Below are 27,475 nucleotides of genomic sequence, written 5' to 3' on the forward strand. Positions count from 1 at the left end.
ATGGAACACTTGCCTGGATGAGTGCTGATCCAACAAAACTCAAGGAGGTCGACACCAACCAGGATAAAGCAGCCCGTTTGTTCCGCACCCTATCCACCACCTTAAACACGCACTCCCTCCACCACTGCCACACAGTGGCAGCAGTGTGCACCATCTATAAGATGCACCCTATCCACCTTAAACACACACGCCCTCCACCACTGCCACACAGTGGCAGCAGTGTGCATCATCTATAAGATGCACCCTATCCACCTTAAGCACACACTCCCTCCACCACTGCCACACAGTGGCAGCAGTGTGCACCATCTATAAGATGCACCCTATCCACCTTAAGCACACACTCCCTCCACCACTGCCACACAGTGGCAGCAGTGTGCACCATCTATAAGATGCACTGCAGCCACTTTTCAAGCCTCCTTCGACAGCATCTTCCAAACCCACGACCTCTACCCCCTAGAAGGGCAAGGGCAGTTGATGCATGGGAAGATCACCACCTGCAAGTTTGTCTGCAAGTCACTCACCATCCGTACTTAGAACTATATCACTGTTCCTTCACTGTCACTGGGTCAAAATACTGGAACTCCCTTCCTAAGGGCATTGTGGGTGGACTGCAGCAACTCAAGAAGGCGACTAGCCACCACCTTCTCAAGGGCAATTAGGGATGGGTAATAAATGCTGGTCATTTCAGAGAGCAGTAAGAGTCAACCACATTGCTGTGGGTCTGGAGTCACATACAGGCCAGACCAGGTAAGGATGGCAGATTACCTTCCCTAAAGGGCATTTGGGAACCAGTTAGGTTTTTATGACAATCCATGATGGTTGGCATGATCACCATTACTGAGACTAGTTTTCAATTCCAGATTTATTAATTGGATTTAAATTCCACCAGCTGCCATGGTGAGATTTGAACGCTTGTCCCCAGAGCATCAGCCTTGGCCTCTGTATTACTGGTTCAGTGACATTACCACTATGCCACCATCCCCCTTCCCTCCCTCCCCCACCCCACACCCCCTTTCCCCCACCCCACCCCCCCCCCCCTAAAATTAGCGTACCCACTTCATTACCATGATTGTAGTATGACCACAAGCTCCCATGCTGCAATCTTTTCTGTAGCATTGCATGGAACCAATCAGCATTCAGAACTAACCACATGTCCCAGGCAGCTTTCCATTCTAAAAAAACACAGCCCCAGTAAAATAGAAGTTGCAACAATGCACTGCAGCCTGCTGGGTAATCAAATTGGAACCCACAGTGATGGGAGATATGTCACACCATTACCAGCTTCAATGACACCACTCGGGTGGCATTGGTCAGACAAGTGGAGGCCAGGAAGGAAGCCATGTTTCCTTTAGGGGATATGAAGCCTTCGTGAATGAACCTCAGAAGGAAGTGGGAGCAGGAGCCAAGGATTAGTTTTTGTGCAGAATGTCATATCCAGGGCATGGCAGCAGCACCAAAATGGTTCATTCAGGTAGTCAAGGTGTGTGAATGCATCTGCAAGTAACACTTCAGACCCACAACACCCTCATCAGTCACCCAGCAGAACACCCTGCCTCTCAGGACTCACCCCTGTATCCTTATACTTAGATCCTTTAGGGAAAGAAATCTGCTGTACTTACCCAGTCTGGCCAACATGTCATTTCAGACTCCCAGCAAAGTGGTTAACTCTTAACTGTCCAGTCCAAGGGCATTTGGGAATGGGCAATAAATGCTGACCAGGGAGTAGAGAGTAGGAATAAATGGGTCATTTTTTGAGTTGGCAAGATATAACCAGTGGAGTGCCACTGGTATCAGTGCTGGGGCCTCAGCTATTTACAATCTATGTCAATGACTTGAATGGGGGGACCTAATGTATCGTAGCTAAATTTACTGATGAAACAAAGATAGGTGGGAGAGTGAGTTGTGAAGTGGAACTAAGGACTATGCAAAGGGATATAGGTAGGTTAAACGAGTGGGCCCAAATTTGGCAGATGGAGTATAATGTGGGGCAATGTAAAGTTGTCAACTTTGACAGGAAGAATAGAATAATAGTGTATTATTTAAATGGAGAGAGAGACTGCAAAACTCTGCAGTACAGAGGGATCAGAGTGTCCTGGTACATGAATCACAAAAAGTTAGGATGCAGGCACAGCGTGATTATGAAAGGCAAATGGAACGTTGGCATTTATTGCAAGGGGGATGGAATATGAAAGTAGGGATGTTTTGCTACAGTTGTACAGGGCGTTGGTGAGACCGCATCTGGAGTAATGTGTACAGTTTGGGCTTTAGTTAAGAAATGATATAACTGCATCAGAAGCAGTTCAGAGAAGGTTCACTTAGCTGATTCCTGGGATGAAAGGTTAGACAGGTTTGGCCTGTATCCATTGGGAGTTTGGAAGAATGAGAGGTGACCTTACTGAAATTGTCAAAGCCCCATGGGATCTTATAAATGTGGATGCTCAAAGGATGTTTCCCCTTATTGAGGAGAGTAGAACTAGGAGACACAGTTTAAAAATAAGGGGTCTCCCATTTAAGATGGAGATGAGAAGAAGTTTTTTTCTCTCAGAGGTTTGTTAGTATTTGGAATTCTCTTCCCCAGAGAGCTGTGGAGGCTGGGTCATTAAACATTTTTAAGGCTGAGTTAGATTCTTGATTGACAAGGGAGTCAAAGGGTATAGAGGGTAGACAGGAAAGTAGAAGCCACAATAAGATCAGCCATGATCTTAACAAATGGCAGAGCAGGCTCGATGGGTCGAATGGCCTTCTGATCCTAATTCATATGTTTGTATGTTTTTCATTACATTTATTGTATAAATTGTGTTAGTAGCCAATATAAGATGCAACCCCTGCTAAGTTACCCAGTGACTTTCATTTATTTTTATTCCCAGTTCTGGATCTCAGCACATTCATATATGTGTGCATCGGTCAAAGTGCTTCAGTTCATACAATATCCTTTTCCCTTTATAACTAAATCCTCCCCAGCGTTCCTTTTTGCTGCACATCATTCCCTGCTGAGAGGGCTGGCTGGAACCGAGCTCACTCTCAGAGTAGAGAGCGGCCAAGAATACCCACTGTGATTCTGTCTTCCTTTCCATCGTATTTTCCCATAGTAAGAGAGTTATGACTGGGAACATGTCAAATGGCGAGTTATAGCCAAGCCAACTACAGCATTATCTGAGGAGAAATCTAAGGTTGCAGCTAGTGTTTTTATCTTACTTTAAACATTGAGCGAAAACTAAATGTTCAATAAAGTAATGGTATACCTGTTACCTGAGAAGGTTTACTGAATAACTTCCACTGAAGTGAAGCACTGTGGTGGTGATTACTGAAACAACTCTCGTTTCTTTAAGATCTTACAATGATGAACCATGCTGACTACTGTCTTTCAGGAAATCACACTGACAATGTTTTATCGAGCAGGTACCAAGCACCCAAGTACAAATCACCAAATTTCACTCTTGCCACTGCTCTTCAGTTGGTATAGCAAAGTAAGTCATTGCTGATTATAAAGATTCCAGAACTGTACAGTATACTTACGGCTGTATCAAGAGAAGTGGCTATGGAATGGGGAGTAATCAAAAGTAATGGAAGCGTTAATAACCGTCCTTCCCCTTGCAAAACAGATCTGTGAGAACTGAGCTACAAATATTCCTATCCGGTCACATTCATATTTAAGAAAAAAAAATCAAACGCCTCAGTGGAAACATTTGTCTTGCTCCAAAATCTGGCTGCAATGGTGTCCAAATTAAAGTGTTTTTTTTAATTGAAACTACACATTGATGGTTCAATGCATTCTTATACAGTACCTTACAGGAACTTAAAATATTTTCAGTTCAACATTAATATAATGTGCACGATGTACAGAGGCGATATGATGCTAAATATTTCAGCAGTGTTACTAACGCGCATCTGTAGGGAGGAATGCATTATGTGTAGTTCACACTGACTGGCTCCTGTCATAGGATACACCCTTAGTTCTTTGTTGTGTACAGACAGTTTATTCAGGTTTTAGAATAAATTGTGTGAAGTGCAAGATTGGAGGTAACCATATTTTAGCTTTACAAGACAAAAAGATTATTTTACTATGATTGGCATGTTTTTGGCACATTGTGATGCTTCCCTTTTTGGTTTTTTTTTGTTTGTACAATCAAGTACATATGGTTTCCCATACAGTGATACATGGTGCATTGCCATTGTGTGGACGTAGCATGCTTATGCCGCATTAGTCTGATTGTTACCTTGTGGATTTTGTAAGGAGAACAGCTACAAAGCTCGTTGACACTAACTGCACCATGTTTAGCAGATGGGTATAAGACGCTTTAATACTTTATAGGGCTGAGTATGTTTTAAGCTGTGATTATTGATTTTTTTTAAGACTTACTTTTAATTAAATGTCATTTTTTGTGTATTTTGCAGTTAACTTTCTATTTTTGATGTTGCCAAATGTGATGAAAACAGATCCTCTTTACGAAAATAAGCATTTATAAATGAAAAAAAGTTCCATTTGATTAAAATGTTGGGGAGAAAACATGTGTGGCACTCAGTGTGATTCTGTGTTGAACTGATAGTGTGCACAACATAAACGGGCAAGGTGCTGAACATACCAGGTTCAATAATTCACTCAAAGAAATGAGAAACCAGCACCTCACTGGACACTGAATAGCACCTGATTTAACCCAGATTCATCCAAAAATGAAAAGAACAGTAGAAATCCCACAGAGTGAGAAAGATTTAACACACAGCAAAGGGATGCAAATTAGTAAGAACTGCAAAAAGGGAATACAAGGAAAAACTTCTGAGACACCACCAAAGATTTCTACAAGTGTTTGAGAGAAAGAGGGTGACTCCAGTAAGTAGGCCCCCTAAAGGCAGTCACAGGTGATATTGTAATGGAAACAAAAATGTAATGCCGCAGATGCTGGAAGTCTGAAATAAAAACAGAAAATGCTGGAGCTGCACAGCAGGTCAGGCAGCACCTGTGGAGTGAGAAACAGGAGTTAACAGGCTGCATTTTTCCGAATCACTGGACACACCTCTGTTAAAACGTGACACGAGCTTATTGCTCCAGGGGAGTGGAGTGCGGTATAAAGTTGGACCCCCACCTCAGAAGCTAAGAGGACATGGGGGTGGGGTGGCTGAGTGCTGAAGTGGACTGGTTAGAAGGTTCTCCTCGGGTGGGACTTCTGCATCCAGCTCCCACATGCCTTGTTTAAAGGTACATGGCATTTTCTCAACTCCATGAAAATTTGGCTCAACATTTCAGGTCTGTGACCTTTCATCAGCACATTGTTTTTCTCTCTAGATGTTGCCTGACCTGATATTGTAATTGTATTGGTCTTCAGAGTTAAGGATGAGAACATATCAGCGATACACAAGAAAAACAAATCATAAGTCAAAGGAAGGAATTAATTAGATTCAGTATAAGTTTTATTTTTTAAAATGGTGAGGAAGAAACTAAAGCGATAAAAAACAGACAAATCTTCAGGCCCCAGTGGGTGTCACCCCAGGTTATTAATAGAAGTAGGTGCGGAAAACATAGGTGCTTTAGCCGTGATTTTCTGGATCAAAATGCTCTGGATTCAGGGATTGCCCCTTGGGAAAATGGTGAATGTCACTCCATTATCTAAGAATGTTAGTAAAGATATGCTGGGAAATAATAGGTCTATTCATTAATGTCTGTTTTGTGGAAGTTGCTAGAATCTATTATTAGGGACAGAATGACTGAGCACTTGTACAAATATGAATTGACCAGAGGGTGAGCCAGCATGGATCTGTAAAGACTAAGTTATGTCTAATGTACCTAGCTACATTTCTGAGGAGGTGATTAACATGGTAGCTAAGGGAGTGTCAATGGTATTATTTATAAGGATGCCTAGAATGATAGTTCTGAAATTTTATTGGTTTGCAAATAGATTAGTAATATTGGGGCCCCCATCTACTTATAATACTCATAATATGAAAGTGCAGAGTGTTTTAATAATTCTTTTAAGAATCAGATATTTACTTACAGATATTAGTAAGATGGATGTGCATGTTTCTTATTGCAGAGTGTGCCTATCTTTGCACACTTCTCCTAGTTGAGATAGCCAGGTTACTGCAGCATCAGTTGGGGGTGGGGGGGGGGGGGGGGCTTCACTCTCCTCCTACCTTGCTTTTCACGTTATTTTATGGACCCCCTGGGAAGTTCTGGGCTCCCAGGTGTCTGCTGACCCCAGCTGGAGAACCACTGATTCAGAAGGCATTCAGTAAGGTTCCACATTAGAGATTGTTAATGCAAATGAGAACGTGTGGAATTGGGGGCAACCTATCGCCATGAGTAAGGATAAAAACAAAAAAACTGCGGATGCTGGAAATCCAAAACAAAAACAAATTACCTGGAAAAACTCAGGAGGTCTGGCAGCATCGGCGGAGAAGAAAAGAGTTGATGTTTCGAGTCCTCATGACCTGTTGAAGGGTAGATAAGGCGATTAAGAAGGCATATGGGATACTTGCCTTTATTAGCCGAGGCATAGAATATAATAGCAGGGAGGTTATGCTGGAACTGTATAAAACACTGGTTAGGCCACAGCTAGAGTATTGCGTGCAGTTCTGCAATCCGCATTATAGGAAAGATGTGATTGCACTAGAGAGAGTGCAGAGGAGATTTACCAGGATGTTGTCTGGGCTGGAGAGTTTTAGTTATGAGGAGAGATTGGATAGACTGGGGATATTTTCCCTGGAGCAGAGGAGATTGAGGGGGACATGATTGAGGTGTATAAAACTGAGGGGCATAGATAGGGTAGACAGGAAGGAACTTTTCCCCTTGGTGGAGGGATCAATAACCAGGGGGCATAGATTTAAGGTAAGGGGCAGTAGGTTTAGAGGTGATGTGAGGAAGAATTTTTTCACTCAGAGGGTGGTGGAAATCTGGAACTCACTGCCTGAAAGGTGGTGGAGGCAGAAATCCTCATAACATTTAACAAGCATTTGGATGTGCACTTGCAATGCCATGGCATACAAGGCTATGGGCCTAGTGCTGGAAAATGGGATTAGAATAGTTAGGTACTTGTTTGACCAGCGCAGACATGATGGGCCGAAGGGCCTTTTTCTGTGCTGTAGACCTCTATACGCTACGGACAAAAAAGCTGAACTCAAGAGGAGAGGTGAGACTGACAACCCGTGACATCAAGGAGCCCTAGCAAAACTGAAGTCACTGAGAAGCAGAGGGAAAACTCTCCTCTAGTTGGAGTTATACCTAGCACAAAGTTCCTCAGGGAAGCATCCTAGGCCCAATCACCTTCAGCTGCTTCATTAAAGATCTCCCTTCCATCATAAGGTCAGAAGTGAGGATGTTCGCAGATGATTGCACAATGTTCAGCACCATTTGCGACTCCTCAGATACTGAAGTAGTCCCTGTCCAAACACAGCAAGACCTGGACCACATTCAGGCTTGGATAAATTGTAAGTAACATTTATGCCACACAAGTGTCAGACAATGACCATCTCCAACAGGAGAGAATCTAACCATCTTTGCTTGACATTCAATGGCATTACCATCACTAAATTCCCCCATTATCAACATCCTGAGGGGTTACCGTTAACCAGAAACAGAACTGGACTAGCCATTTCAATACTGTGACTACAAGAGCAGGTCAGAGGCTGAGAGTTCTGTGGGGAGTAACTCACCTCCCCACTCCCCAAAGTCTGTCCACCATCTACAAGGCACAAGTTAGGAATGTGATGGAATAAAAATAGAAAATGCTGGACAAATTCAGCAGGTCTGCAGCATCTGTGGAGAGAGAAACAGGGTTAATGTTTCAAGTCTGCATGACTCTTCAGAGTGTGTGATGGAACACTGTCCACTTGCCTGGCTGAGTGCAGCTCTAACAACACTCCAAAACAAGCAGGACAAAGCAGCTAACTTGATTGACACCCCATCCACCACCTTCAACATGCACTCCCTCCACCACCGACGCACAGTGGCAGCAGTGTGTACCATCTAAAAGATGCACTGCAGCAACTCACCAAGGCTCTTTAGACAGCACCTTCCAAACCCGCAACCTCTACCACCTAGAAGGACAGAAGGAGCAGATGCGTGGGAACACCACCACCTGCAAGTTCCCATCCAGGTCATTCACCATCCTGACTTGGAACTATCTGCCATTTCTTCACATTTGCTGGGTCAGAATCCTGGACCCCCTTTCCTAACAGCACTGTGGGTGTACCTACACCACATGGATTGCAGGGGTTCAAGAAGGCAGCTCACCACCACCTTCTCAAGGGCAACTAGGGATGGGCAACAAATGCTGGCATAGCTAACGATGTCGACCTCCAAATAAAACAAAAAGTCAGCATGATATTGTTCCTCAAGTCTGTAGTGAGTAAAAACATTGGATACACTTATATTTCTTCCTCCTTCTTAGACAATCCTTTGGCATCAAGGGTGACTTGTGATGGGTCCTGAGATGGCTGATAAGTCTATTGTACCATCTGCAGACTCTGCCACATGTGTGGCAGGTGATGCTTGAAGGGTTGAGTAGATGGCTTTTTTGGGGGTTTGTTGCTCCCTCCAATGCCTCAACTTCACCTCTGCACGTTCCCGATGAAGTCTCTCAATGTGTTTGGTACATTCCTGAATGAGCCTTCTTTATTTTGGTTGGTCACAACCCAGCATCTCCCATGGGTTGACGGATACATTTGCCCTCTTCAGGGATGCTTTGAGGAAATCCCTCAAATGATCTAACAGCTCCTGTCAATTGTACTTGCTTATTCTGAAATCCATTATGCCTGAACCAAGCAGCTGACTGTAACTATCACAAATTAATCGGATGTACCACAGTGAATGGAAGAGGCATGTCTATTCCCTAAACATGGGATGAATTTATCTAATTAAAATAAATGTTTTGCATGTGAACATAATAAAACATGTTGAATATTTAAATTCCAAAAGGATTCTCCTTCAGCCACACAAAGTATCGTGCTTTTTTAAGCTAATACAGTGACATCAAATAGGAGACCCTAAATCAGTTGAAATAATCTCAAAGTCACAACCTTTGCAACAGCAGAAACAATGAATTCAATTTGCTGCTTTGAAATGACAGCACCGCATACCTGCGGTAAGTCTGCCTCATCATTATTCCGACCTTGAGCTATTTTCTGGACTCAGGTGAAGAAGTAATAAAAGAAAATACATACTGAAGTACCCATTGGAGGCAACAGGTTTTTAAGTCTGGAATGAATCTTCCTCCCTCTTGTGAGAAGATCATAGTTTAGAAATCACACATTGTAGAAGAAACAAACCATGTATTCAAATTCTGCAACTTTAACATGTTTGTATAACTTCAAATGCCATAATTTAAGACTCTAAGTGAACCTTTGTAACCTTAGCCTACATACTCGCTCGTAATTACATGAAATTGTGCTAAACTATCCAAAATCAGTACAAATTGATAAGATGTCTGGAAGTGTGAGAACTTTCTCATTTAGGAACGTTATAGATTAGGAGTTAACGCCAGATCCTAGAGACCAATCAAAAATAAATTATGCGTCCTGATAACTGGTCAATTGGCTTTTGTAAAGGGGGGGACTAATTAAATGTCTAGGATAAAAGAAAGTAGGTCAAAACCATGTTCATTGTGGCAGAGAGAAAACAGATCCAGGAAGGAGAAACCACCTCTACTCAGGAACCGAGAACTGCGAGAAACCTGAACAGGGCACAGGAGTCCAACGAGACTACAAGAGCTTAAGAAGTCCATGAGATAAATTCATTCCAGGTTTTTGAATGCTCTGTTGTCCATGGCCGGAACGGGAAGTATAACCTGTTAAGCTGTATTAATTATTGCCTAGTTTACTAAGTCATATACTTAATACATCTTCTCACTTTGCTACAACTTGTCAGTCTTGTTGTCAACTTATTTATCATGTCTGAATTCCCTACACTCAAAAGAAAGGATATTAAAGTTGTAATATGCAAGAGTTGCATATGGGCTGCTAATAGGAAAGAAATTGTCAGAAAATTGCTTATTTTATTACATTTGGGGATAATAATATAGAAGCTTTGGATGAAGAGTAATGTGAAAGGCAGGAGGAAAATTAGAGAATAGAATCTGACTAGCCAGTAAGGGGACGAAAGCAGGAGGCAAAAAGCAAAGGCCAAAGCTTATTCCAAGGCAGAAAATTGGTCAACTATATGAACTATTACTGTTCAATTAAGCAACCCATGTGGACAAAGGCATTTATTGAGAGCGATACAGGGACCTGAAGGAAGAGTAGTTTGTAAACAATGGAAAGCTGATGGAGGAGAATGATTACCTTCTTCCTCTAGGACCCTGAAACATTTGGGTTACCACAGAAGCAGGATGGGTTTGTCTTCTGTTCAAGGTTCTAATAGAGATGTTTTTGGTTCTTAAGAGATCATGTTGGAAACAGATATTTCAACAATAAGCAAACATTCCAGTATCTGCTACCAGACAACTGAATATTTTTACTTACATTTGTTCAAAAAAATCTAAACTTTGCTTCACATCCCCTTAAAGAATTGAAACTACAGCTACCTTATTTACCCATCCACTCTCTTGATGGTCTTCTTTCATGTTTCGTCTTCTCCCTCGTCATCCTTCCTCAGGCTGGTGTCCTCCTCACAATCTCCACCTAAGTATAACTGAGATTCCACCACAGCCAGCCCATTCTCATTTCCTAACTCTCTTACCTTGACCGTGTCATATTAGTTTCCTATTCCATGATGTCCAAAGTTACCTTCTGCCAAAACAGAAACACAATTTTTCCTGCAGAGCATCGCACCTCAAAGCTTTTATTATTTTTAAGGTTATAGTGAGAGGAAAATATTTGAGTCAATTGATTTACAGGCATCACTCCTGTACAAAATCATGCTTTTTGTATCTGTTTGGTGGCTGAAGGGTTATTTTTGTTGGAGTAGGGGCAGAGATTCATATCATCAAGATGGTGCTCATCTGTCTATAACTATCTTAGAAAATCATAGCTACACACAAAATGTCTAAACCAGGAGAGCACAGTGCTTCATAAATTAGCTGGACACCTCACATTAACATACCATATTGGTGTCATTTTAAGCTACCTTTTTAATAGCAATTTTGAGTAGGGGAAGGGGTAGCAATATTAAGTTAGCTATCAGACAGCAGTGAGAGAGAGGGGGCACTGAGAAAAACAACATACTGAGAGATAGAAGAAAAGAGCTTAGGAGAAAAGCAACCAAGGCCAATGTGAAAGAAACATCAAAGAGAGTGACGGAAAAGGGGGAGGTGGGGTGACAGGAAAGTGCTTGGAGGAGTGGGGGAGGAGAGGAGGTAGGGGAGGAAAGGGGAAGGAAGGAGGGGGAAAGAAAACATTAAAGAGGAGGGTGAAGAAGGGGATGGGGAGGAAATGGAGGGATGAGGTGAGGAGAGAGGGAAAAGGAGGGCAGAATGGGGAAAGGGGCAAGGGCAGAGTGGGAGACAAGGAGGAGTGGTGATAGAGGGGAGGGGAAAGGTTGAGAGGGAGTGAAAAATTAGCTAATGTTTGAATTTCTGATCCTGACTGCATGTAGCTACATCAAGGGAGGAGACAACTGGCATCTGCTACGATTGCCTCTCCCCATGTAGAAAAGGTATGACTGAAATCCATATACATTCTGAAGTTTATTTTGCTCTTTAAAAAAAATGTACAAAAAATAAAATACAACTGTCTTTTTAAAGTCTGAAAAGATCCCGACTCCCATTTCCAAAAATATTACCTTGTATACAGTCTTTTTTCTCAATTTGTAAAAACATTCAAGTTTCCCAAATCCTTTAAATACCCTGGATAGCAGTTTATACAGTCATTTTGTATAATCTCATGATGCTTTTCAAACTTAATATATAGACAAGAAGGAAACAGGTTTTATATTAAAAAATAAAAATACACAGCTACCATGAAAACCCTCAACCCAAAACATAACGGCAGTAAACATGCCTTATGTAAAATTTAATATTGCACATTATAGACATTTTTTACAATTATATATGCTATTTCTATTTCAGTTAGTGTCAAATTCTACTAAAGATGGATGTTTCTGGTCCTCAGTGCTACATAGAGAACCAAAGCAAACACACACATGACCCTGTGTGGCCTGCTGGAGTGTTAAGTGTATGCCAATCTTATCACAAATGCATTTGATTAAAATGCAATCACATGTAGAAGCTCTCATAATTACCTTAAAAGGCAATGAAACATGTCTTAATGCTCTCCAATTGGAGTGTCCTTTACTTTTTTCATTTCACAATCGTGCGTTCTGAGGTATTGCTGGACACATCTGGTGTGGATAAACTGGACTGAAACACAAAACTGACTGCAATCAGCATGGGGGATAAAAGAGAGGAGGATGCCAGGCAGAGTTGTAACGGATGTCCGTACCAAATATCTGACTAAGAGCTAAAATATTGCCCTCCAAGTAACGATGCCATTTTGCTTATTCTAAAGTCTTTGGGACAATAATTTAGCACTATAAAAACTGTCAATATTTATACGTTATGAAGTAAAATGCAAGAAGAAATGCCAGTTCCGCTTCATTGATTTCTGAAGTATGTACAAAGATTGTCCACTTGATAGATGCAAACTCCTTTTCATCAGTCATTAATAGTTAACTAGCAGTCAGGTTTGTAACTGTAGGATTGTCAGATTGTGATCCATCTTTCAAAGAAGGACGTTTTGTTGCATGTGACTCCAAGCCCTTGTTAAATTTCAGTCAGCGTGATTTTGAAGCTCTCACCCAGGTTTTCAATGTTGAGAATGAAAGTGTCTTCGTTGGAGTAGTGTTCAATGATGTTGTCATCCATGTTTACCAAAATTCTAGTTTAACAAAAGAAAAAGGTTAATATCTTAAAAAAAACCTCTTTAAAGCTTCCATTTCTAACTCATCTAATGCTTATTCTGCACACTGGGCCAAGGCATTTATTTGCAGAATATCATTAATATTTGTTTTTCCTTACAGTGCTCTGTACATTATCCAGCTTTTGAAAGACCTACAGAAGTTTTTTCTGTAAATTTAAAGAGGCATTGCAAGTATTGTCAAATACTTCCGAAACGTTGGATCAACTAAACCATTAGAAGAGTTTCTACTACAATAAAGATGCTGGGCCAGTTCAGTGTAAAGATGCTGGGCCAGTTCAGTGTAGCACAGCACTTCCATCAGGACATAAACAGTACAATGACTTGAGAAAAAAAATCTGTCTCAATTCTTAAACCCACTATGACATCCCCTAGGATCACAAAATCCAATTTAAAAATAAACTGTGGCAGCAATTGAAAGAGCAATCTTTCATATTGCCATTGTGTTCTGTAGGCTCATTGAAAGGGAACTCAGCGTACATAATCCCATTTTCCTGTCTTTGTGATGGATGAGGATGTATGGCTGTTATCTATGAGCCCTCAGACTTTATTACAGATAATACACTGCACGTTCACCCTGAAATTCTACTTGATAAATAGTGCCGGTAGTTTCTTAAACCTGTAACTTATTCTGGACAGCATGACGGAGTACGAGAATGTTGGCTGCTTGTTTAAAATCTTGCTTTCATCATCAAGACACCCAAGACCCCTCCCATTTTTCTAGTCACCATTTTAAATTTAAGAGTCTTACTATTCCTTACCCTTTTTTACTTTTCTTGTAAATCTTTCCAATCTTTTCTGCTGGAAATCCATACTTGTCGGACAACTATCATCGCAAAGAGAAAGGAGGTGTTATTAGCATTCCTTGTCAATGAATTCTTTGGGTCAATCTGCTCAGCTCAAAAATTAATGCCTTCAAAAGCCAAATATACAGGAATTCTTTGGCTATGATGTGTTCCCCAAACTGAGATTTTCTCTTTTCCAAACTGGACAGCTTGTCTCCCGGGCCCAGAGTCAAAACTGAGAGATTCCGAAGACGTTTCAACATTTGGTTACAATTAACATGGGGAACCTGCACCCAACCACTTCACTGCATTATGCTTAGTGCATGGAGGGCCCTAGGAAAAACGTCCTCTATTTCCACACTGTTCCTCAAACACACTTTTTAATCATTTACAAACTCTAACAGAGAGTGGGTGGACTTTTTTTTTTATTCGTTCGGGGATGTGGTATCGCTGACCAGGCCAGCATTTATTACCCATCCCTAACTGCCATTGCTCAGAGGGCATTTAAGAGTCAATCGCATTGTTGTGGGTCTGGAGTCACATGTAGGCCAGACCAGGTAAGGACGGCAGATTTCTTTCCCTGATGGACAACAGTGAAACTGATGGGTTTTTACGACAATCGACAATGGTTTCATCAGATTTTTATTGAATTCAAATTTCACCATCTGCTACGGCAGGATTCAAACCCGGGTCCCCAGAGCATTACCCTGGCTCTCTGGATTATTCGCCCAGCGACAGTACCACTACACCATCGCCTCCCCCAAGGGAGGTGCAAGGCCTCTGCCAACACCCACTTATTGCTTTTACTCGCACGCTGGACCTGATATTGAAGCGGGCTTAGGGGGAGGGTGAGGAGCAGTGAGTACAGCACGCTCGGGTTCCAGAGCAGGCAGCGCACTCGAGAGTCCAGGGACGTGGAGATCATGCCGTTAACGGCCCAGCCTCATTTGAATAAAAGTTCCTGGAGTGCCGCCCAATATCTGGTCAGAGTCGCTGCCTGGCTTCCAGACAAGAATGGGAATTTAGTGACAGGAGGCCACAGTTGGGAATCTGTAGGAATGGCCCCCAGCAGCTAATGGGATGAAGAGAGGTCTGGAAGTGATTGTAGTGGACGGTGGGGGAGGTGGGGGAAGAAGGGCAGTCATTCAAGGAATCAGGGGAGGTTGGGAAAGTCCAAAGACTCCTTGCAGGCTAGCAGGTGAGGATGGAGAGTTCCCTCACATCCTAGCCCACAAGGAGTTCTGACTGACAATTTTTAAGTTAACTTGGCCTCTCCTGGCCATCTGCCACTTCCAGTTGTGGTTCTGCTGCTGGGCTCCAGGCACTACAGGACTACCCCTGGCCTTTTGTTGAGGTCACATCACGACACCATCAGGCATGACTTGTGAATTTATACCAATCCCTGCCACCGCCCCCATCCCTGTAGTGTAGTGGGAGTCTTGGCTGACTGGGAAATCCGCCAAGATAAAATGGAGCAGGGATGGAGGTTGCAAACTCGGCGGGGCGGGGACGGGGGTCGGCGACCTCGGCGGGGCGGGGACGGGGGTCGGCGACCTCGGCGGGGCGGGGACGGGGGTCGGCGACCTCGGCGGGGCGGGGACGGGGGTCGGCGACCTCGGCGGGGCGGGGACGGGGGTCGGCGACCTCGGCGGGGCGGGGACGGGGGTCGGCGACCTCGGCGGGGCGGGGACGGGGGTCGGCGACCTCGGCGGGGCGGGGACGGGGGTCGGCGACCTCGGCGGGGCGGGGACGGGGGTCGGCGACCTCGGCGGGGCGGGGACGGGGGTCGGCGACCTCGGCGGGGCGGGGACGGGGGTCGGCGACCTCGGCGGGGCGGGGACGGGGGTCGGCGACCTCGGCGGGGCGGGGACGGGGGTCGGCGACCTCGGCGGGGCGGGGACGGGGGTCGGCGACCTCGGCGGGGCGGGGACGGGGGTCGGCGACCTCGGCGGGGCGGGGACGGGGGTCGGCGACCTCGGCGGGGCGGGGACGGGGGTCGGCGACCTCGGCGGGGCGGGGACGGGGGTCGGCGACCTCGGCGGGGCGGGGACGGGGGTCGGCGACCTCGGCGGGGCGGGGACGGGGGTCGGCGACCTCGGCGGGGCGGGGACGGGGGTCGGCGACCTCGGCGGGGCGGGGACGGGGGTCGGCGACCTCGGCGGGGCGGGGACGGAGGTCGACCTCAGGCCACTCGGCTGACATGGCCTCATTTTGATTCCTCTCAAGCTGCCTCTCTCTCTGTATGGGGGGGGGAGGGGGGGTCACGCACTCATTTCCCTCTCCTAATTTTCCCTCTCCACAGTGCAGAAGCAGCTGACATTAGTAACTCACACCTTACTGCTTGTTACTCCAGCGTGATATTCTATACTTAATTTTGAAGGCAGGGAGCTCTTCGAATTTTAAGATAAAAAGCAATGACTTACTGCATCCATCAGCCCCTTCATAGTCGGAGACTTCAGCATCAAAGCGTCAAACACCTCATCGGACTCTTTCCGTACATACAGCAGGACTAGGAATACAAACGTTCCAATGCTTAAAATACACTTATACATTTACCCCAGCGTCACAGAGAATAAATCACCACAAAACTGTTGTAGAATTTGGATTCCACAATCAATTTGGTTTAAAGGATGTTAATTTTATGAAATTGTGCTCCCAGAGTGTCATCTGGAGCACCTGTCAGCAAATTCATGAATGGACTCTTCTTCATCTTTGGCCAATAAAAACTCATGGCTGAAAATTCCTGTGGCACAAACGTCCAAATTATGCTGCAGGTGATTGAGGCTCTGTAGCAAAGTCTCAATTTTGCCAAATTAACCTCAATACCTTTTAATTCAGTCAGTTTCTAAATTCAGTTTCTATCAAAGTACCTCCTGACTGATCAGGACAACCCACTGTTCTGGAATGCAAAATGAATTTAAACATCAGCGCTTTATCTCACTTTCCTTTAGTCTCCGGTAGTAGCAGTCCACAAACAAGATTTCAAAAGTAAAATGTTTAAATAAGTTGAGCTACTTCCACCCATTTAAAGAAAGGCTTGTTACCCTCTTGAGAGCCCTGGGGTTTAGCGGTGGCCACAAATATTGCACTTTTCATACCACTGAAGGTTTGAGGAACCTGGTCCACAAGCAAGAAACAGGCTACAAACTGAGGAGTGACCGCCCGCCCCCCTCCCCAACCTTGGCATCAGTTAAATATCAGTCTTCACCTTATCCATACTTCTGAGTTTTGAGCCTTTGTGGTTTGCAAACAGATACGATCAGGCCTCCGAATGAATGATTTCCCTCATCAAAATCTGACCCAAGAAAATGCCTTTTAATGAGAAATATTGAATTTTCTTTTGATGAGGTTGCCTGCAAGTAAAACGATGGACTGAATTTTCCCAGCACTTGAAGCCGGGGGTAGTGGGGGGTGGGGGGGGGGGGGGGGTGTGGTGGTGAAGCTGGGAAATTAGGGCGGTAGCCGCATCAGGACAATTCACCAACATCTTTCCCCCCCTTGGGAGTTTTCATGGGCGGGTTGGGAAGAGGATAGGCTGTCCACTCCACAGGTGAGGGTAGCCAATTAACATTAAGGCCCCAGTCAGAGGCAATTTGTGGCTTCACTAACATTTTGCTGGTGGTGGAGCAGTCCCCCAACCGTGTGCGGAGGTTGCCAGCTCAAGGGAGGTGGGCCCCTGGGCAGGAAAGGTAGCACATGTGCCCCAAACGTTGCTGCCAAAGGGGTTCTCCCTTCATTTCTAGCAGTCGACTGGCTCGGGCCCAATATTGTTGAGGCGCCCCCACAGTCCCTGACCTGCCTCAGCTATGCCTCTCTCTCCCGATGGGGCTCCAGAGCTGCCAACCCTCCGATTGGGTGGCTGGAAGCAGTGGAGCAGATAGCGGACAGCGAGGGGAGCAGCATGGAGAGCATGGAGGAGTGGGAAATGGAGCGGGCAGCACAGCGGACAGCAGGAGGGAGTGAGAAGCAGCGCAGCGAATGACCGACTGTGAGAGGGAGTGGCAAAAGGAGCGCGGAGGAGTGGGAAACAGAGAGCGGAGGGAGCAGCAGAGTGGATGGTGTGAGGGGTGGGAAGGAGTGGAGCGAATAGCAGAGAGTAGCAGATCAGACGGCAGGAAGCAGACAGTGGGCGTGGGAAGGAGTGGCAGGAAGCAGGAGGGAACAGTGAAGAGAGCAGGAGGGACCAGTGAAGAGAGAGACGAGAAGCAGACGGACAGAGGGAGCGGGAGTTACAGTGAAGCTTAAGAGCAGGTTGGGCTGCATGTAATTCATGCTCTTCACGGTTAAATGGCCTGTCAACATATGATTACACCTGAATTATTGCCACTTGTGAGAGATACTGGAGTGCAGCTGGCAACCATGGAACCATAGCTCAGCCCCTCAGGGAAACAGACAACAAAAAAGTGCATATTCCTGATGAATGTAATCAAACCTTGTGGCAAAGCGGCTGCTTGCCTTCTGACAGACTGGTTGTTGGGGAAATTAAATAAAAGATGATTTGGAAGAGATTCCTGGTGTCTTTGTGAGTAATTGGGTCATGTGGTGAGCTATATGGACAAAGATCATTGGAGGTGAAGAATGCCCCGCTCTGTGCTGGGTTAGTGGATCTCAGCCAATGTGACAAGAGGGACATTACAGTTGGCCTAGAGCAATGAAGATGATATCTGGTAAATTGGGAAAAAATGGTTCGAACTGCTCAATAACTAGCAGATATAAATTCATCATCCCAGAAAATCAAGGGCAAAGATTAGGAGGGGTTTTCATTGTACAGAGGATATGAAATGTCCTACCAGAAACAGTCGTAGGAGTCAAATCCATAGCTGTTAAGAAAGAAGTGGTTGAATATTTGAAAAGAATAAAATAAAAGTACAGGGAAAGGGCAGAAGATGTGGATAGCTCTTTCAGAGGCCTAGAATATCACAATGGATCAATTAGTTTTCTGCACTATAAAGTTTGGTGTTTCTAACCTTGCAGACAGATTAACCCGCAGGTATTACAGCAGGTGACCAGCAGATCTTTTCACCAGCTCACTGCCCACTTCATTTTTTTTTTACACCAATCTTTTCCAATCAGATAGAAAAACTACTTAGGTGGAGAGGGCTGGGCCACATCTTCCATTCACCTGCCCCAGTTAATGTGAAATATTTAGTACACACAGGCCCTGTAGAAAGAATATACTCAGAATTCTCCCATGCCGCGCAACCTTCTAATTCTGCATTGTGGGTTACTGGCCTCAAACACGTGAAACATCAACTTTTCCTCTCTGCCCAGCATTCTCCATTTTGCAGCCCAAATCTCAGTCTAGGGGTCAGGAGAAATTGATGAATGCCTCTTGAGTTTGGCTGGGTCTGGAGGTATCAGGCGTCAGTAGCTGCACAATTGCCTCTTGAATCAAAAGGTTATGGGTTCAAGTCCCACCCGAGATTTGTACTTTTAACCTAAACTGACAATTCTGTTGGAGATGCTCTCTTTAGGATGAAATGTAAAACAATGGCCCCAACTGCCCTCTCAAAAAGAAGTCAAAGGTCCCATAACATTATTTGAAGAAGAGCAAGGGAGTTCTCCTTCATGTCTTGGCCCATATTTATCCCTCATCCAACATTTTTAAAATAAATTATTTGGTTATCATGTCATTCCTGTTCATGGTCCCTTACCGTGTGCAAATTGGGTTTCACATTTCATACATTAAAAAAGTGAATAAACTTCATCGGCTGTGAAACTCTATGGGACTTCTTGAGATTTTGAAAGATGCTATATCAATGCAAATGCTTTTTTTTTTCTTGCATACATAGTGGTGGGCATTGTAGGTTGCGGCACTGTATCTTAGGACATTGGACTAGTAGGAGAGGCTGTTAGTTTGCAGCTCCACTGACTTTCTTTGTAGTAATCTAGGTCCCTCTGAAAGGTGCCTAGATCACAAAAGCTTTCGGGCAGTGTTTTCACGCTGCTGGTGGTTTCCGAGTTCCACGCAAAGTCCAGATATGTCCGTCTGTGATCAGCACGTGCCACATCGATAATGCAACAAATGTTTATTGTGGAGAGGGCAGTGGTCCATTGCATTGTTTATCAGCCAGGAGTTGCAGTCCTGCTACCCTGTTTGTTGTGGGCAGCATCTGTTCCCGAGAGGATGCACCCCAGCAGATATAAGCTCGATAATAACTCGCACACTATTTACTCAATTTCCGTCACAATCCTTCAGGACCTACAGGCCATTTGCTCAGTTTAGCACAATGAAGAGCTTCCAGATGCCTGCACCGTGGGCAGGATCTGAATGTGGCCGGCATTGCAAACTAAGTCAGCTCCTTGAGAGAGGAGAGATTATTCCCTTCTAAAAACTTGTACCTAATTCCAACTCCTATTAGGTATCAGATTAAACTGAACATCCCTCAAACTAAACATTTCCTCCAAAGATGTGGCCACACTCCAAAAACTAACGCAAGTGAGTCACTTGCAACCACATCACCAATCCTTTGTAGCACATTTGTTTCCAGTTCAAAAGCCAACATGGAGAATCCAAGGTGGACCGAGGGCGGAATTTTCCATGCCCGTTGGCGTTGGGCGCGTTTGGCGGCGTGAGTGGACAACATGGCGGGAAGGCCAGAAATCAGTCTCACGATGTTGTGAAACCAGTTTGCAATCGTCTGCACTGCCCGTCAATTGCGGGCCGCATTTCCTGCCATCAGATGTCGGGAACTTCATTGTAATACATCTGCATATTATTAAATGCCCAGCTTGCCGGAACCATCCCCCCACCCTGGGCCATCCGGGCATGTTGGCATGATTGCACACCAACATGTTTCACAACAACGCATAAGCGACATGCACCTGGTGAGCTGCACTTCGCTCAGGACTTCATGGCTTGTTTGCCTACCTTGCTTTGGGCAGCACTTGCTCTCATCAGCACCAGGCTTTGCTGACAGCATCACATCACTTTTAGGGGGGCTCACAGGCAAGTCTCTACCTACCAGACCAGCTGTAAGGCAGGGGTTGCTTTTCAATGGCTGCAGGGCTAGGGCTTGCTTGGGGAAGGGGGAGAAGTGGCCTCAGGGAAGGGAAGAGGCTGCAGGGCGAGGGCATTTCTGGGGACGGGGTTATCCCAAGGTGTGTGTGGGGGCACGTGTTGATCTGTGCAAGTGGCCTCAAGAGGGTGTGAGAGAGAGAGTGAGTGCTGATGTCCCTTGAGCTGGCAGTGAGTGAGATGCTAGTGAACCTGTGATGGGCTTGAGTGTTTGAGTTTAGAGTGATGAGATGGTGGCCTTACCCTGGCGGCATGGATGAGATCATTCAACCTCTTTCTGCATTGGATGGCCAATCTCTTCTGTACACCATTGCCCTCACCCACCAAGCCGGAATGCTGAGATTGCTGGACCTCCTGCTGCCAGAGCGGGGGCAAAAGACATCACGGCAGTCCTCTATGGCGTCAAAAAGGGGTTCCAGGGACACGTCACTGAATCAGGGGGCTGCAGTCTTCTTGCCTTTTGGGGCCATGTCTTCTGTGCAGCAGTCCTGGGCTGGAAGCGCTGAGAGGTGTGTGCGTGGCTGTGCTTCAAACGTGGCACTCGGCATGAGGAAGCGGCGAGGTGACGGTGTGGCGGGCGAATGAGAGCCCACCCACCATCGAAAGGTGCGTTTCCTGGGAATGGGTGATTAACAAGGCGGGATTGGAATGATACGATGTGAAAAGCCACAACTGTGGCTGACGGGTAAAACGTCCTACTTCTCGCCCGCTACATCACTTAGCGCAAATCTGTGATGATTCTGTCCCAGAAGCAAGATCAGGGTCTTAGGTCACAGAGAAGGAACAATGAGGAGCAGAAACAGACCATCACACCAGTCACTTGCACCAAGTTGTGCGAGGTCCAGTTCAAGATAATTAATCTTGTATTCAATGCATCAGATTGGTTCCTATCTCCCAAGAATTGCTGGAGAGGCTGTAGCCACAGGTATTATACTACATTTGTAATACTACATATATTTTGGTCCTGCTCCCTCCTTTGGCTACCCTTAGCAGCAAGCTGTAAGGCCAATGACGGTGCAACAGTCCTCATCATCCCTTCCAATCTCTCCTATTTCTATCCTCTATTTCCCTCCTCCTTTTCCCACAGCCTTATCCTCTTTCCTTCACCGTCCTTCCATTTCCCTTCTCTCCTGCAACCGAGCTCCCCCTCCCCTTTAACCCTTCCTTTATTTTCACTATTCCCACCTGACTATTGCTTCCTCAGGTCTTTGAAGTGCTAATTTTCAAAATGTGAAATAAATTAATGCGATCAATCCCTAGCCCATTGTGTGCTGCATAATAACGTCTTGAAAATAAGACTGGTCTTTGCTTACCTGAATAAATTATCCTTTGATAGACTTGTTGGAAAACAAGCACTTAAAACAACTTCACAAATATCTCTGAGGTGGAATTTTATTGTCCCTTGCCAGCAGGCTTGCAGGAGGGTGGGGTGGGGCTCGTAAAATGCAGTACATGGCCTGCCCGCTGCTACCCACCCGCACAGACCAGTCTCCTATTTTATGGGGCATGGCGGGGATGTCAGGCAGTCTGCCCCCTCTTGGGCCTATTGAGGTCCATAAGTGGCCAATTGATGGCCACTTAAGGAACATAGGAACATTCAGCCTATCGAGCCTGCTCCACCATTCAATTAAATCATGGTTGATCATCCACCTCAACACCACTTTCCCACGTTACCCCCACATCCCTTAATATCATTTGTCTCCAGAAATCTATCAATGGCTGTTTTGAACATGCTCAAAGACTGAGCTTCCACAGCCCTCTGGGGAAGAGATTTCCAAAGTTTCACCATCTTCCATGTGAAGAAATTCCTCCTCATCTCAGTCTTAAATGGCCTACTCCTTATCCTGAGATTATGTCCCTTGGTTTCAGCCAGGGGAAACATCTCATCGACATCCACCTGTCACTCCCTATAAGAATTTTGTAAGTTGTAAGTGCCTCGCCCCTCCCTCCCCTGCCATCATTTTACCCGCAGCAGGGGGAGGCCTACCCCAAGCAAGTAGCCCAGCAGCTTTTACTGAGCAAACCGGTGTTGGGCAAAGGGGTTGGAGGGCCTCCTTTGGGGGTCCTGTGCCCATCAGTGACACTCTCCTCCCCCAGGCCATTTCCTTACTTTAACACCGCCCCCACCCGTTGGGAGCTATCAACCAGGCACCACCAATACCCTGGATTTATCCTTCAGTCCGGTCTCCATAACCTCCTTATTCAGGGGCTGGCTACAGTCCCAGTAATGGCCACTCCTCGAGCCTGGCACTGTTGGGTCTTCCGAGCTGCTGTCAATCGAATTGGCTGGCCCTTCCCAGATGGGGGTCAAAGTCTTGCCCTGAACCAATTAACGACCTGCCAAGCATAAAATGGCTGCAGGGAAGCCAGATAACGATGGGGATCCGTTCCTGCTGACTCTTTGGGTGGTGGGGTGAGAAAACCCACCCTCTGGAAAATCCTCCCCCAGGCAACTCTCCCACTTAAAATAAAATCCCGATGATAGTGTAACCGCATCATTCTTTTCAAAATTGTCATCGGAAGAATTGAAAGTACAACTGCAGCAAACATTGATGGCTCTTTGTAGTGGGCTCACTGGAAAATCGCTCAGCGGCTGAGAAACATTTCACGAAAAAGAAACAAGGATCTGCATTTAGGACTGCGAGGATATTGACAATTTTCAACTATCGGATCACCCCCTAAATGAAAACTGAGTCTTCTCTGTTGATGAGTATGGTTACACAGTAATGGTTACACAGTCTTCTGCAGATTTATAACAAAGGTTGCGGTGGATGATTGTGAAAACTTCGTGAAAAGTGCAAAAATGAAGCTTAAATTTCTCTAGTGGCCATTGTTAAAGTTCACTGCATACTGTCTGTATCTCACAGGTGGGACTTTACCCCATGGCAAAACTCAGTGCAGTTTGGCAACTTAACACCCCCAGTTAAATACAGTTCAATGGGTCACTAGATTATATTTGCTGTATGGTGATATTTTGGCCAATTTCAGTAGGAAACCCAGACACTAGATTTTATTTTTTTATCCTTTCATGTGGATGTTGCTGGCAAGGCTGGCATTTGTAGCCCACCCCTAATTACTCTTGAACTGAGTGGTTTGCTAGGCCATTTCAGAGGGAAGTTAAGAGTCAACCACATTGCTGTGGATCTGAAGTCACATGTAGGCCAGACCAGGTAAGGATGGCAGATTTCCCACCCGAAAGGACATTAATGAACCAGTTGGGTTTTTACAACAATCGATGATAGTTTCATGGTCACCATTATTGAGACTAGCTTTATATTCCAGGTTTTTATGAACTGAATTTAAGTTCCAGCAGCTGCCGTGGTGGGATTTGTGCCATCGTGCCTCTCAATCTGCAAAGCACCATTTTAACCTCAAAATAATCTAATAAAGGTGGTCAGCAAAGTACCTTTTTTATGCACGTCCTCTCTTATCTGTTTGGTAGCTGTTGGGGGGTACTCATCTTCTAACGATCGGAACAACCTTTTCACAAGGACACTGTAAAACAAAAACTCACTTGTTAGAATTTCAAGCCCACTAAGGAACAATTTTCAGCTAGAATCAAAGATTAATTTTCTTGCACAGAATCCCAGAGCACTGTCCAATTGGTTCTTAAATGATTCCTGTAATTTAGCCTTCTCTATCCAGGTATCCATTTAATGCACTCATCACACAGCGAAGGACAAACCTTTTCCTATGTTTTTAATGCAAACTGAGTGGCTGTCTTGATTCTTTTACCATTGAGGCTGGAGATGTATTTAATTACCAAGTTTCTGAGCGCATCTTATGGTTATGATGAAAAACCATTGACAGGATCTGAAGTAACTCCTCAAAAAGCCCTCATGCATAGAACAGCTTAAACTCTAAGCCAATTTGAAGCACTTCTTCTGTTTTTAAACCTCCCTCCCCTCCTGTTGAGCAACTAACTACAAATTTGAAATGAAAAGGAAGCCATGATGGCTCAGAGGGCAGTGTGGTAATAGAGAAGACCTAGGGCTGAGCAGAGTTAATGGATTTTAACTGTAAAGCATAAGTATTGGTCTGCATGTCACAACCATTGTCCACTGTTCCTCTCCCTTTTTTTGGGGAGAAAATTAGCTTCTGTGAGCATTATGTGGGAAGAGGATTGAGCTCCATTGTGATTCTTCCCCTAGACGCAGTAAAAGATCTTCTGACACTCACTGCCTAAACTCACATAAAAAGAATGATCAACTCTGTTGAGGAATTGGAAATTTGCAAGCACATGAGGTACTGTAGCAAAAGTCAACCCCTTAAGAAAAGGAGAATCAAGGGATAATTCTATAGTTAATCTCCTAAATTAAAACAGCATAAACGATATGGTTCCCCACTGGTTTAATACATTAATGCTCAATTCCTACCACTTAGGCCCACAGTACCATATAGCCATTGTCTGGTATTGTTTAAAGGATAGCCCAAATCAATTCGAGTGTGTGGAACTGAACTTGCTGGGGGTGAGAGGAAGGGAGTGGAAAGAGAGTCAAAATCAGCATTGTGTGTTTAGAAAAAAAATTCTTAATTACTTCAGAATTCCCTTGTCTTCTGTTTTAATACAGTTGGGAAGTCCAGAATATTTATATAGGTGCTTCTGGTGATTGCATGTCAAGTCTTGGAGTTCCATCGTCATTAAATAACCCGCACACACAAACAACGGGAGCAATCTTCTCACCTTAGACCTTGCTGGAAAATGACGACCATTTTCGGGTTGGAAACCCATCTGATTCATTTGCCGTCACTCTTTCCAGAGCAAACTAATTATCATCCTGCCTCTGGGCTCCATGAACAATTAAGGAGGGAGGGAGGGCGGGATGACATGCAAATTCTGTCAGAGGGAAGATTTCTGGTGAAACAAACCAGGGCATGGGTTACAAGCACTCACCAGGCACTTGAATTCTTGAGGAGTTAGCAACTACAGGAATGGAGAGGAGACCTGGGAAGGCTGCTCCTCAAGTCTCTCAATCTTACCTAGAGGTCCTGCTGTGAGATCTGAGAGGATAAAGTGAGGTGAGCTTATCCAGGGATGGGAGGAGGAGGTGAACCTCTTCGATCAAGCAGGTGTGGATGGAAGCGGTTGTGGAAATCAGTAGCAGGAGTGCGCTCCCTTCAGCCTGGCGACAGTGCACCAAGAGGATCCAGGAGGGCAGGAATAATGGATGGCAGAGCACTGCCAGGTTCCAAGCCCCACACTCTGACTTACCCAGCATTCTCCTTCACGGCATACCTTGGCCAACACACTTTGCAGCTCCACTCATTCCTCTCTCTCTCCAGGCAGTTCAGATCGCAGACATTCAAGGGGAAGATGATGCTGGAGCCCTATAGCTACTGGATCCTGGAGGGACACGTGTATCGCATGCTGCGTGGATTCTCATGGACATGGTCCCGCCGTGAAGCAGCTCACGGAAAATGGGAGATCTCCATTGATGCTTTGGGTCTGCTTCGGAACAGCACGGTCTTGGCCATGGGCTGCTACAGAAGATCAGCAATTGAGGGTGGGAAGGAAGGTCTAGGTGTGACTGGTAGAGAAAGGTGTGTGGCGGTGCGGGGAAGCAGGGGGGAGGGAGGGTATTATGGGGGGAATGCAAGTAGGGAGGTTATGTGTAAGAAGGGGGAGGAAGGTGTAAGCTGGAGGGGGTCAAAGGAGGGAAGGTGTCCAGGGGGAGGAGGGAGTAAGGCTGCAGGAGGGAGTAAAGGTGGTAGAGGAATGTCCAGGTGAATGTGCAAGGGAGGGGTCTGTGGAGTCAATGACTGCCTCCTGGGGAGTTGGCTGAGGGTGGGCATGATAGGAGGGAATGGTGAGTGTGAGAGGGGGCAGAGGGAGTCGGTAGGGTGGGAGGGTGAGGTGCATCGGTAGAATGGGCGGCGAGGGTGGTTGTGGGGGACTCAGAAGCAAACACGGACCCTGGGGGTGGGAAGGAGGAGATCGGGCAGATCAACATGGATGGGGGCGGGATTCTCAGGAGAGTAGGGAATGTGCACATTCATCCGGACATCCTGGAAAGAAAAGAGTTCAGGTTGGTAGGTGACAGTGGGGAGGTGGAAGTGATTCCAGGGGGCTCTACAGTGATGGAGGGAAAGGGCATGGGTGACTGAGGGAGGGAAAAGAACGGGGGAGCTAACAGTATACTTGACCATAACCGTGGTTGTTGAAATCAAAAGTGAGAGGAGCTTCATGTTCACAGGTGCTCCATGGGAGTGTGATGAGTGGGTGGGTGGAGATGCAGGTCAGCTCAGATGGACAACTGAAAGAGAACCCCAGCAGACAGCATTGAAAATGCTTGGGACATTGAGATGAGATTGAGGCATTGAGATGAGATGGAGGTGGAGGTAGGATCCATGTGTGTGGGTCAGTGCTTGCACGAGGCTCCGAAAGACCTGCCACAAACACTTCTCCCTCCAGAATCATTCACGGTCCAGCTACGTGCAGCTGAACTGCTAGTGGCAGGGGGAATGCAGAGGGAGGACTCAGGAAGCCTATAAATGAAGCTGAAAGACACCATTACACATTATTCAGTGGAAGTGAATATATTTTCAGGTTATAAAAAGTGACAAAATGTGCTCACCCGTGCAACCACTTTTGATCAGAATTTCTTATCTTTTCTAGGCACTGCCCTGACATCTGCAGCAGGGGTGGAGACAGCCTGTGCAATGGTTCGCTCCATTGCCTCTGATGATTTCGGCATGGCTCATCCGGACAGTCGAGGCCTTAAGGGCCCTGGCTTGTTTTGACTGTCCTCCTGTGGGCCAGCTGCTCCCTCTGTGGTGACAGAGGATGAGGTTGAGGGGGGTCACAGGCAAAGGGGACAGCCTCTGAGATTCC

General features: G+C 45.6%; 1 protein-coding gene across 3 annotated transcripts in view; it reads right to left on the reverse strand.

Moving 5' to 3' along the window:
- Positions 1-11,601: 11,601 nt before the first annotated feature.
- grhl2b (grainyhead-like transcription factor 2b) overlaps positions 11,602-27,475 on the reverse strand; it is a 133,600-nt gene continuing 117,726 nt past the window's right edge. For all 3 annotated transcript variants that reach the window (XM_041190602.1, XM_041190603.1, XM_041190604.1), the window contains exons 13-16: positions 24,050-24,138; positions 16,049-16,134; positions 13,602-13,666; positions 11,602-12,801 (exon numbers count right to left, since the gene is read on the reverse strand). In XM_041190602.1, coding sequence (XP_041046536.1) covers positions 12,687-12,801; positions 13,602-13,666; positions 16,049-16,134; positions 24,050-24,138 — 355 coding nt within the window. In that variant the 3' untranslated portion in view covers positions 11,602-12,686. The remainder of the gene's footprint in view (positions 12,802-13,601; positions 13,667-16,048; positions 16,135-24,049; positions 24,139-27,475) is intronic.

This window comes from Carcharodon carcharias, chromosome 6, assembly GCF_017639515.1.
Source record: "Carcharodon carcharias isolate sCarCar2 chromosome 6, sCarCar2.pri, whole genome shotgun sequence".
Classification (NCBI taxonomy): Eukaryota; Metazoa; Chordata; class Chondrichthyes; order Lamniformes; family Lamnidae; genus Carcharodon; species Carcharodon carcharias.